Source organism: Ursus maritimus, unplaced genomic scaffold, assembly GCF_017311325.1.
Source record: "Ursus maritimus isolate PB19 unplaced genomic scaffold, ASM1731132v1 scaffold_1, whole genome shotgun sequence".
Classification (NCBI taxonomy): Eukaryota; Metazoa; Chordata; class Mammalia; order Carnivora; family Ursidae; genus Ursus; species Ursus maritimus.
In genome coordinates, this window is record NW_024423343.1 from 71,417,641 (window position 1) to 71,430,518 (window position 12,878).

At 40.6% G+C, this 12,878-nt stretch overlaps 1 protein-coding gene across 1 annotated transcript in view; it reads left to right on the forward strand.

The window, feature by feature from the left end:
* The first annotated feature begins 1,609 nt into the window (after positions 1-1,609).
* LOC103659480 (cytohesin 1 interacting protein) overlaps positions 1,610-12,878 on the forward strand; it is a 31,069-nt gene continuing 19,800 nt past the window's right edge. The window contains exons 1-3 of the mRNA XM_008686995.2: positions 1,610-1,880; positions 8,945-8,994; positions 9,190-9,244. Of these exons, the coding sequence (XP_008685217.1) occupies positions 1,707-1,880; positions 8,945-8,994; positions 9,190-9,244 (279 nt within the window). The 5' untranslated portion in view covers positions 1,610-1,706. The remainder of the gene's footprint in view (positions 1,881-8,944; positions 8,995-9,189; positions 9,245-12,878) is intronic.

The following is a 12,878-nucleotide window of genomic DNA, read 5'->3' on the forward strand; positions in this document are numbered from 1 at the left end:
TATTTTCCAATTTCTTAATTTAATAATAGACTTCTGGAATTTATATTGGCTTAAGATCAGTATAACACACTAAACTGATAGAATTTTAGCATCCATCCATCACACTTGGTTGTCAGTTGGCCTATATGGCCTTATATCAGGCAAAAGTATAATTTCCACCTGACATTTTGAAATATTAAAATATTTACCTAACTTCATAAAATTCCTAGGGGACAGGTGGACTGCTATCCTCAATTAATAGTGTGGATTTAAATCATGTACCTCACAGCCTAGAGATGTTTTAAAATCTCTCTCTCTCTCTCTCACTCGCCCACACACACACTACATAAATGTTTTCATAACTGACATACTATTTATTTGCCAAAGTCTCTACCACTCTCTTTCGTTTTACACATTGACATTATATTATTTTACCCACCTGGCCCCTGAAGGCAAATCCGTTTATAATCCCTGATTTAGATATTTTTGTTTCTAGAGACATCATCTTGTTCCTGTCATAATCCAGTTCCAATTATAGTGAATTATGCTGTGATCAGGTTTTAAAAATTTCTGAAGTAGTCGTATCTCTTGAAGCACTGCTAACTCAGAAGATTTTACCATTTATATTTCTCAGGTTCTGCTGAGCTGAATTCGCCTCGACTTCCATTTTAGTTCAAAATTTTCTAACTCCTTTGCATTCTACTCTTGACCTTCAAAATCACAGTTGACTTTTTGTAGTAATTAAAACTTCTCTTTTTGATTTTTGTTTTGATTCTTTCCTCTACTTACATCCCCTGCTCCTCCTCTGAAACCAGTTCTCTCGAAACTACATGTCCCAGCTCCCCCCTGAAAAAAGTATCTGTGATCTTGTGTATATCCCGATGGTGCCCTTGGCCCATCTGAGCATGCAGGCACCAAACAGGTAACATTCTTGGGTCACCCTGGTTAGCAGGACACCTTCCTGTCCTTTCCATTCCTCCCCCAGGACCACATGCTGACTCTGCAACAAAGTCCTATCTAAGGTGGGGTCAACTTTGAGCTCTGAGTGAGCTAGTCTTCTCTTCCCATTGTTCCTTGTAAAGATGATGGATCATTTTAGTTAGGACAAAGTAGTAGAAGGGAAACCAGAAGAATGCTGAACGGTTACAGCCCCAGTGGCAGATATAATGTCCTTTTGATGAACATTAATGAGCTAGGGTGTACTTCAGGGAAAGAACATTACAAGGACTTCACAACAGACATTATGACCGGACCCTGTAATTCTTGCTTATAGCCACAAGAACTGAGTGTCTGCATATCCTGACTTGGACACTGCACTGCCCACAGTGAGTAGGACAATGCGTGGGCAACACATGGCAGCACTTGGGGAGATTTTTCTTTCTTCCTTTAAAAAAAAAAAAAAAAAGGCAGATGGTGTTTTGAACACAACTTGCCGTAGAACATAAAAGCATGAGAGTTCTGGCTGTTTGAAAGAGGAAAAAAAATAAGTTGATGGTTTTTTTTAATGGTAAAGCTAGTTTCTCCCAGGGGCTTAAAGAAAAAAGCATTGAGAAATGGGAGTGCACTGCAAGATAGGGTTTGTGTAACAAGTACCTAAAACCACAGAAGTCACATGGGCTCTTTCTGCTTTGCTACTTTTGATTCCTTGTCAGAGAGTTAGACTTTTAGCTTCCCCCATCCTGCAAGGCCACTCGACCATGTGCAAGCTGGAGTAACCTTTCCTCACAATGTCCTTACAAAGGCTCACGCGACAGAGCAGCAATGGCAGCCTGGTGGACTACTGGGCTGCTCCCGCGTATAGCTCTTACTCCCCACTCACGGGCAGCTTCCGAATGGATGATAATAGAAGGATTCAAATGCTGGCAGACACCGTGGCTACTCTGCCTCGGGGAAGAAAGCAGGTATGATTACTGTCTTGTACTTTCAGACTGTTCATGTTCTCTTGAGAGCAGCATTGATATGTTTGTCTGGCTTCACACCGAAATTGTATTTTAGAGGCTTTGGAATTAGTCACTAAGAGTATGGGCGAGGAAGGAGACAAGGAGTCCAGAGAGTTTACGGACTAGTCCAGAAGATTTAAGACCATAATAAAAATTTTTGTCAAGGCAAAACTTAAAAGAAGATTGTTTTCCTCATTTGAAGAGGTGTCGAGGTAAAATGAAAATCATTAAGCACATCGAACTTAGTGCATATAGACATGGCCAGTTTGAGAATTATTGATCTTTTCCCCCCTGCATGTGTCTCATTGATTCCTTCCCTCCTGGCTTCACTCCTTGATAATCATTTCCAATCCAAGAAGAGTGCTTTTTCTTCGGGACAAATTTTGTTGACTAAATTATTTTCAGTGCTGGGGTACAGGCACATTCCTAATGCTATTGGGAATTAAGGCTTTTATTAGATAAGTGAATGGCTGATTGAATACCAGCTCACCCACTTCCCAGCTGTGGGACCTTGGGCAAGTCACTTGCCCCTCTGAGATTTAGTTTTCTTTTTTCTATAATGGAGATAACAACAGAACCACCCTAAGGAGCTCTTCTGTGGCTTAAGTGAGGAAGTGTGCAGTGCTTAACACAGTGACTGACATGTGCTATGTGCTCAATAATTATGCTGTCGTTTTTATTTTTACTGCAAGGTATTTCCCTAGAGATGAAACCTTATTTGGAAAAATCCATGTCCAGCTGAGTTAGTTTCTTTCATTCTATAATTTCCAATTTTTAAAACAATTTTTTAACCTCTTCGGGTTTTGGTTATATCACTTGCTCTCATGCTCCAAGTACATCTCTGAATTTAGAATTAGAATTGCTTTAAAGCATGAAGTTTTGCCCTTAAGTCCTAGTGCACATCATGGGCTCCTCTTAAGCCTTCTGATTTCAGGATTAGAGAGTTAGAGCATAGAGGGAGAGTCGTGATCTTTTCTCAGTGATGTATATGGCTGATTCCTCATTATTTTTCACAATGAAGATAAGGGCATAATTTGCCATGGTTTGGATTTTTGATCTTTTTAAATCCCAAATGCTTTTATGACATTAAGCTTAATCAAATGATGAACATTTCTATCAATTTACTACTAGCCTGGAAATAAAGCAGCTGTGGGAAGCACCAAGATCTTTATTCAGGTTTCCGAGAGCAGTGTAGGAGGTACAGAGATGAGAACACATTTCCTGGCCTTGTAGGGTTAAAAATTCAGTAGGCAGAACGAATAGGCATTATACAACATAAATGCTCTAATGCAAGGACATGCCTTTCAATATAACCTTGAAGTAGAGATATTCCAGTTATTGAAGGGTATTCCTGAGCAAGGCAATAATTAATGCCAAGGCACAGATCTCGGGGCCTTTAGGGCACATTGAGGTAACAGCACATTATTGTTTCCGGAGGACCCAGTAAGTGTCTGGGGGGGGTGAGGAACCTCGGAGCTGGGCTGCTTTATGAAACACTTGAACATTTCCCCCAAGGAAGCAGTCATTTGACCAGCACAGGGAGCCACTGGGCATGTTTGAGTAGGAGAGGGTTTTAGGAACCTCACTCTAGACGTGTGGTGTGTCGGTTAGTGGGTAGGGACGAGTGGCGAGGGAGCAACATTTGCAGTAGCTGGAGAAAGAGGAAATGGATGGAATGGAGAGGAGCCCCAGAGACTGGGATGTGAAAGGCAGTGAAGATGGAGGTGTCACCTTGGTTTGAAGCGTGGGTGAAGACAGCTGGACTAAGAGGAGGCAGTCAGAGGGAGGCTACTGGAAGGGGATTATGAGAGGGATGGAGGCCGATGAAATGCACGCATGGTGCAGATGTATAGAACATCTACACGTGAACATAGACACGCACACACTCCCGCACCGATGAATTTATCTGCTGTTCTCATCTTTTTAGGTCGTCTCTTCTCCCTTTTCTCATGTTCTTTCCCATAGTAAACTCCTACTCAAACAGCTTTTTCTTCCTGTTGTGAGAATTACTGTAAGGAAAAAAAAAAGCAAAACAAAACCTCTTTTACATGATACTTAGGATTCTGTACAATTATCATCAATGAGACTTGATGCAAGTTTATCCCAACATTTCAGAATTTTCCAAATGGATGTTCATTTCTTTTAAGTGGTTTTTAGAGAATAATCACCCATTTGGCACCGACTGAATTGCAGGCAATAAGATCGCTGTGAGGCAATCCCATGAGCAGGTGTTTCTCTGCCCACTGTTATTTTCAACACTTTCAGGGCTGACGTCAACAATTCATACTTCTCGTTATTGTTGCCTTTGGCTTCTGCAAAGCTGTATCTGGTGAGCCTGTAGTTTCAGATTAATCTTTAGAAGCATTTGGGTGTTTACACTCGGAATTGCTTAAAAATAGACTTCTGTGTGTGCATATTATCTCCATACCTGTATTTATAGGAGGTGACAGACACACAGTAAAGCTTCTACTTCTGAACATAGTTTGGTGGGGGGGTGGGGGGGAATCCCTGCAATGGAAAACACGGTGGGAAGGAGACAGGAGAAAATAAGAGAGGCTTTATAAATGTGATGATGCCAGAGGATTGTACCTGATGGGCCACTCGGCTGAGGGTAGTAGGTTGCGTTTGGAAGGCAGGATTCACCAAAAGCTGTAATGAGAGCCAGGGGAGGCGAGAAGCCGGAACATGCCTCAGTGGTACCACAGACTGTCTCTGCCTGACAGTCTTTGGGTTATCGAATTAATTGCTTAATAGGCAGCTTCTGAAACGGGGATTTCACTTAAAAGTTCAGATGCAGGGGCGCCTGGGTGGCACAGCGGTTAAGCGCCTGCCTTCGGCTCAGGGCGTGATCCCGGCGTTGTGGGATCGAGCCCCACATCAGGCTCCTCCGCTATGAGCCTGCTTCTTCCTCTCCCACTCCCCCTGCTTGTGTTCCCTCTCTCGCTGGCTGTCTCTATCTCTGTCGAATAAATAAATAAAATCTTTAAAAAAAAAAAAAAGTTCAGATGCAGAATTTTGTAATGCGTGTACTTCTGGGCTGGAATCCGCCCTTTAGGAGTTTCACCTGATTTCTGGTCACACACCCATCTGTTACCAAAGCTCCCAAGTGTTCCTAACTGCAACAAGGTGTTTTGATCATTTAGGAAATACTTTAGGTAGAAAACTGTATTAATTTCACGACAAATGAATTCAAAAAGCATCCTCTAATCCATATTGTGACACGCTTGGAATCAGTAGCCCACAATTTTTCTTGGAAAAGAAGCTCTTGAATCCACAATGAGACTTTCTTAGGAAGCTGCGACATTGACTTGGGTTCCTTAAGGGCACGTACAAGTTAGGAAACTGAAGTCAACTCCATTAAGCAAGTATCTTAGAATAGTCTGGAGAGCCCTGCTATCCCAAGGCTCCTGGCTTAAAAGGGAAACGGAAAAAAAGCTAAATTCATGGAAGAATCAGGGAGAAGGGAGGCAGGGGCTCCAAAGTGAGCAGGGCACATAATTTGTGGACTTTTGACACAATAAAAACAAAAGAAACACCTTCTCTGTTAGTAAGTATCCTCTCCCCACCCCCAATGTTTTCAGGAAATGAGTCCGCTGAGTGGGGACCAGGAAGTAACAATCTGTTACTTAGCAGCAGAAGTGGCTACAGTATCGAACTTGGAGCTCCTCCCAGCCTGCGGACTCTCTGGCTGAGCTACAGATGACCCCTATCTTTTGCAAACTGACAGCTGAAATATTTGGTCTTGGTGTCCTAGTAAAGAGGGACACTGTGAATCACTGCATGGCAGCAAAAATTACGTTTTGAATATTCATGCCTGATCTTTTAAGTCATCTGACTAAAAACAAAAGAAGAAGAATCATGAGCTCAACCCCAGGCATCTTTCTATCAGTGGCAGCAATGGGTTAAGGAGCTTTGTCTCATCAGCGATGGTAATTGAATGTGTAGTTTGCAGGCCTGCCAAATTGCCAAACCTAGATTTCTCATATTAGATAATGTGTAATAAAAGACAGCTGTTGCCAGCATATGCTGTTCATCACACACCCGTTCCTTACTCGTGCGTCTCGGTGCCATCACTGCAACCCTGAGAAAAGGATCTGGCTGGGAGGGCATTCAGGAGCACGGCCCCCACTGGTGAGATTCCAGAACAGGACCGCTCCACTCAAGGAGGAGGGCTGCGGGCAAAACATTTGCCAAAGCGTGAGACCTTCCATAAGGCCTTAGGCATACTTCTTCCCACTTCGGCAGATAGTTTGGTGTGTGAGCAAGGTTGAACCCTGAGAACGTTCCTTTCTGCATTGCCTGAGTCTGACAGCCCAGATCAAAGACAAGTAGGCTTTGTGTCAAGATGTGGCACGTGTCAGAGAATTTGATGGTGCCTAATTTATTTAAATTCTTTTTAATTTAAATATTAGGTGCCTAAGAGAGGTTCATCGCTCACCCAGAGTAGAAACTAATCTATAATTTGACTTAGTCTGATTTTTGTGTGTGTCACTGATAACCCCAATCAGTCAGTCCACAGGAACTGAGTCTCTGCCATGCGTCTCACGTTGTGCTAGGCAAATATTTTCAACTAGTCAATTAGCTAGATAGAAAGGTTAGCAAAGGAAAGGTGTGGCAGTTTCCTTCTGTGTGGAGGTCTTAGATTTGTCTTGTGGACTTAAAAGATATTAGATTTGAATTTAAATAGAATGTTTTTCTATTTAGAAGGCAAGTTGCAGGTGGACCAGATGGAATCTTGAGGTTCCCATCAATGCCCTGATTATTTGCCTGGCAAAAGGCCATTTAGAATTGCTGAGGATAGGTTGGACATTTTAATAACTCATTAATTCTTGCTACCATTTATTCATTTGGCAGTTATGTATTAAGGCATTACTAACTTCCTTTGCTTTCTATTAGTCCTTTCTCTATGGTTCTTCTTGGTTTTGGATTGAGATTTTTTTTATGCTATTTTTTTTTGTTTGTTTGATTTTCATTTTTAATGTTGCCACATGTTTTGGATTTTTTAAATTTAATTTTATATTTTTAATGATTACCCTTGAGATTTTCTGAAGGACAAAGTTGAAAAGCATTTTAACACATTCCTCCTGAATTTGATCTTTCACCACTATTTAGTTACTTAAATTGGTGTCTAGTAGTTTACTTCTGTTTGTCTCTTTAGCTATATGTAAGTTTCCACTCTATTCCAGGCCCTGCACTGGGGCCGGTGGGGGGGGGGGTGTAGAAAGTAAAACAAGTACATTCCAGGAGGCCCAAAGGATACCAGTAATTATGCACAGAAGTGAGGTATTTGATCCAGCATACCCTTTATATAAACACAAATATATGTTTCCACATGGATGACTATATGAATAATACGATGAATATTGATTGTAAGAGTATTATTTTTTAAATAGAAGCCCTAGTTACGATAACAGATAACAGAAGTAGATATGACCTACCTAAATACCTTAAGATCGGAAATAAGGGTAAAAGCCAGGCAGATACAGATAATGAAAACAGATTAAGATAATGTGAGCAGTATGCCAGAGAGATGAGAATGCTTGGGAATGTCAAGTTTATCAGTCTCCTCCGTAAGAAGGTGGCCCTCTTGCATAGCTGAGTGGTCCCCGCCCATGTTTGTGGTAGGTAGGACAAAACAGGCTGAAATAAACCATGCAAATTGTTAGAGGCCTTCTACAGTTAGTCCTTACAAATTGAAAATAAATGCTTTTTAGCAAATCTAGAGAATCGTTTTAGGTCTGAGCCTTCCTATTGCAGTTCTCAGGATGATATAAATGGCTTGAGGTCCAGAACTGAAAAGACAAGGAATTACAACATGTAATTAATTTACATCAAATCAATGAGAGATCAGCTCTTCTTTCAGTAGCTTTACTGATCAACAGGCGAATTCTGAACACTGAGCCATTCCAGAAAGTTTGTGAAAATGCTGGCATTTGGTACTTGGTAATTCAAATTCATTAACAGTGATATAGGCTTCTCTCCTAACAAATGCCTTAATAAGGATTTTGTTTGTGCATTAATTTCTTTTATGTGTTTTCTCCTGATTTCATCCTCTATTTGTCTTACTTGCATTTGTTTAGACTATATGCTGATCTCCTGACATTTTTTAATGTATTCACTGATAGATGACAAGTACATCAGATTGACGGTGAAACACGGTGGGTTAGCTAGTACCATAAGCTGACATTTTGGGCCCCTGGACCAAGACTTGAGAAAGGTCTAATTAACTTGGGTTAATTCCTAAAGGAATAAAATAAAAACACACACAAACTCACAGCAATCACCTGAAAAACAAGATGCTGCTTTTGCTTATTTTTCCTATTTATAAGGGTAGAATATATCCTGGAAGTTTATGTTTATATGATCTTTTTTCCAAAGATGTAGGGGGGTGAAGGTGGTAGTATTCATACTGTTCATACCATTCTGATGTTCCTTTCCTTTCTTGGCTGTAAATCCCATCGCACTTTTCCAAAACTATTGCAAAAAGAAATCATAAAAAGGAATTGAGGTTTTGAGTCCCTGGTTTCACCTGTTGTGCTTCTGTACAGATTATTTTACCCTGCTAAAAACAGTAACATATTGAACTATTATAATAAATACAGTCATTTCATCAGTATCTCAAAAAACTACCAAGTATTTGGGTTTTATATGCCATTCTACGGGTGGTGTTTTCTTTGAATTTCCATGCGATTATAAATTGCTCTGGTTAATCTTTCAGGGGCTATTTTAAATACAGATTAGATATGACATTCTTTTTGGAAGCTTTGGAGTTTTGCCACATTACACGAACTCTTTTGCTAGGGTGTATTATTATCTGAGCCTCTTTTAGCCTTTTAATGCTTGAACGTTCCCTTTCCCGGCTCTCCTTTGCTACCAATAGAGAATGGAAATTACTACCTTTACGTAACAATTTCCTAGACCTGGGCCAAAGAAGGTGATAAAGAACAAAGTCCTTTGTGATTTAGAACATTTTATGAATGTGTCTTAGGACCTTTTGATAACTGTGTGCTTGTTGTATTTTTCAGCTTGCTTTGACGAGATCAAGTTCTTTAGGGGACTTTTCCTGGTCTCAAAGGTAAAGAAATTCATGTATTTTTTGGTCTCCCACCAGCGTGCACTCCCCGCCCCGCCCCCAGACACAGACACACATATTCTTACATATAGTTTACCTGAATGTTAACCATCTGTAATTGTGACAGTTATTTCATGATAAGAATGTGCCAAATGTGATACTCTGATCTTCACGCATATTTTTAATTTTTTATTACAGAAAGCTCGTTACTGTGGAAAAACAAGATAATGGAACGTTTGGATTTGAAATTCAGGTGGGCAATTTTCAATTTTTCAGACTTTTAACGAAAAAAGTGGTGCTGGTAGTGTGATATTTGCAAGGAAAGCATGAAGTCAGGATTAAAGAATAATGAACACTGTGACTTTTCTTCAATGTGCTGTGGTTTGTTTGGGGTAGTTTTTCAGTATGCTAGGTACCATCAAGGAAAGAAAACACTGAAGCAGTTAAAAGAAAAGCCTTGAGACATGCTCAGCTCCTTGTTCTTAATTGCTTTAGTTTTCCTGTAAGTCTGAGACTGATGAGAAATACTTGGTATCAGCCTGGTCTCAAGAAAGTGAAATACTCTTTACAGATGTGCATTTTTATATATTTGCATTTCAGATGTGTTTTGCATGATCATTTTTATACTGTATATCAGATTTCAAATCTATGCTTTGATATTCAAGAAATACTTGAAAGCATGTAGATTTGTGTGTATGGGATAGTGTGTATTCATATATAACTCATTGTTACATTTTGAAATACTAAAGTTTCCTCTCAGATATGATGAAGGACTTTGGACTTTTTTCTTTTTTTTTTTCTTAGATTTATTTATTTATTTTGAAAGAGAGGGACAGAGACAGAGAGCACACTGAGCACGGAGCCCCATGTGGGACTTGATCTCAGGACTCTGAGATCATGACCTGAGCTGAAACCAAGAGTCAGAGGCTTAACCGGCTGAGCCACCCAGGCACCCCTGGACTTTTTTCTTAATGACAACACCTTATAATTATTATTTGAAACATTTTAGAACAGTTGTGTCTACTTGCATATTGTCTCATGCTCTAGGAGTTTCTAAGAGTCTTTATAGGTTTCTATTTCTAATAGCCTAAGAATTTCATTTCTCATTTGCTCTCTGCTCTTTTGTGGCCATGTTTATAAAGATGGTGAGTAAGGTCAAATGAAGTCTAGTCCAGTTAAGTGCAACAGTAATAAGTTAAGTATTATTGGGTTTTTTTCTTCCATCACATTTTTTGCATTTCTTTTAGATGTCTTTGCATAATCATACTCTTAAACACTGCACATCAGCTTTTAGGTCTTAGCTTTGGTGCTGCTTTTAGAAAACTTTGGTGACTGAATATCAATCCCCAGATTGGATAGTCAGTGTATATTTGAAGATTAGGAATAGGAAGCTGCCAAGTAAAACATGCTTTCTGAATAAAGAAACAAAATGGAACTCTAGTATACTGAATAGGGAGAAGGCTATAGGAGGAAGAAAGATACTTTTTAGTTTCTGAACTATTCTACTTTTAAATTTGGTGAAATTTATAATTTTTTATCAGGTTTTAGAAGCATAGTACTCTCACTTATTATTCCCATTCACATGAAACATTCCCTTTCTGTTGTGGAGACACTGCAGCTTTTTGGGACTGCTCCTTTTTAAATGACTGCTATCCACAGGATGCGTAGCCATTGCCACTGGAAACAGGATATTGACGACTCACTTACCCTATTTCATGCAACCGATGGGGATGTTTTCTCTCACTCTTCTGTGATATGCTCACTGTTGTGTTTCTCCCCCATACCATGAATGCAAGAGTCAAAACTCATCATATGGTTTCTCTCATCTATGGAACATAAGAACTAGGAAGACCGGTAGGAGAAGAAAGGGCTAAGGAAGGGGGGGTAATCAGAAGGGGGAATGAAGCATGAGAGACTATGGACTCTGAGAAACAGACTGGGGGCTTCAGAGGGGAGGGCGTGGGGGAATGGGATAGGCTGGTGATGGGTGGTGGGGAGGGCACGTATTGCATGGTGCACTGGGTGTTATACGCAACTAATGAATCACCGAACTTTACATCAAAAACCAGGGATGTACTGTATGGTGACTAACATAATATAATAAAAAAACATTTTTAAAAATCCCCCAAAAAAATCCAAAAAAAAAAAAAAAAAGAGTCAAAACTGTCAGTAGTGGACAGCAGGCTGCCGCCCCTTGAACTTTTGTAGATGCCCACGAGCTCATGATTTCCTTCGGAACTGCAGCACGCACCAGTGAAGCTGCAACCGAGGCTCTGCCAGTTCCCATTGAGTGTGTGCTTTCCATTGCCAGCTCCGCCCCATAATCTATTCTTTAGTTCTCCTAAGATTTGCAGTGGTCCCCAAAGAGGGGAAATGCCCTGGGAACTTTTTGAAGACCAGATAGCCTCAGGTACCCCTATTGCGTGCCCATTGTTAACGCGTATTTGGGTCCTGGTCCCCCGAGTGAAGGGCATGTTGGGAGAGAAACAAGTCCATCTCCTCCGTGGATTTCCGTGGGTGCTGGTTTTATCCTGCGAGTGAGAATGACGCGGGGTGGCAGCAAGACAAACGTTGGATTCATACATACCAAGTTCATGTTCTCCCAGTGCTGTCTTGTGGGGTTTTTAGGACGTTCAAAAGAAATAACACATCTTACAAAGTACTTAGTAACGTGCCCGGTACCAGCAGATCAGCCAATGGCAGGCATTAGCGTGAAGGTCACTGGGCCTGCAAGAGGGCAGTGGGACTTTTGTAGCTCTAAGAAACGCAGGGGATTGTTCTATCACTGGCTTCTAAAAATGGGACCCAGAAGACTGGGTGAGAGAGAGGAAAATATTTGACTATTTCTATCCATAATTTTGGGACCTCTGCCTTTTCTTCTCTATCCCCAACCCACACATTTTGCACTGCTTGCGAACATAGAGGCCGGCTGTGCAAATCAACATGTTTCCCCCCTCCCTGAACTCACTTTGGTCACTGGACCTGGAGGGATGCTTCCCGCTAGTAAGAATTGTAACAGTGGTTTCCCAAAGGAGTGACTGTTAGAGCTTTGGTTCATGGAGCACATGAACTGGATCACCTTCCCATTCCTGGAAGGGTCCAGGCTCTAGCAAGAAGACTGCCTGGCAGAAAACCTGTACAAGAGGTCTCTGCCAAAGATGGAAAGTATATTAAATGATCTTTAAAAGGTCCCTTCTACCTTTACGATATGGGGATTCAAAATGCCTTGCAGAAAGCATAGAAATTCCTTAGATGTTAACAAAATCAAGTTTCTAGGAGTTGCTTGCATATGATTGACTTCTGGTTCTGGAGCCGGTACTTCCGTAAATTAAGAAGGAATGAACATCAGACACTAATTTCTCCACAAGGAAGCAGTGCTGTAATGTGGTTTAATTTTACGAATCAGATTACTTAACTCAGGTGCTGATTTTGATTCTAAATGGAACCAGGCTTCATAACTTAAATGTGTGAAAAAGACAAATATGTTTGTTATAGGTCATGGGGCCACTCTATCTAGCAATATTTACGCAGTATTCTTGGTACAATTTGACACAAAAATAAAAACAAAAACAAAACCAAGCTGCTTTTGCCAAACTGAGGCAAGAGATGAAGCATAACTTTTTCTAATTTGGTTGGGTGGCTAATGAACCGGTGAGTATTCAGGGCAGGCTTAGCAGAGAGCACTTAGACAAGAAAGTAATCGCGTCAATTACAGTACTTTTGAAAAAATGCAGGGCAGATTGTCATTATTTGCAGAGCTCTGATTTAAAATAATTATTGTTGGCATATCTCCCTTCCTGGATGTGTACTGTTCCATATGCCGCTGTAATGAGTGCTTTAGCTTGGAGAACTGCACAGAGATTTTTCTCTTTGCTTTTAGCTACTAT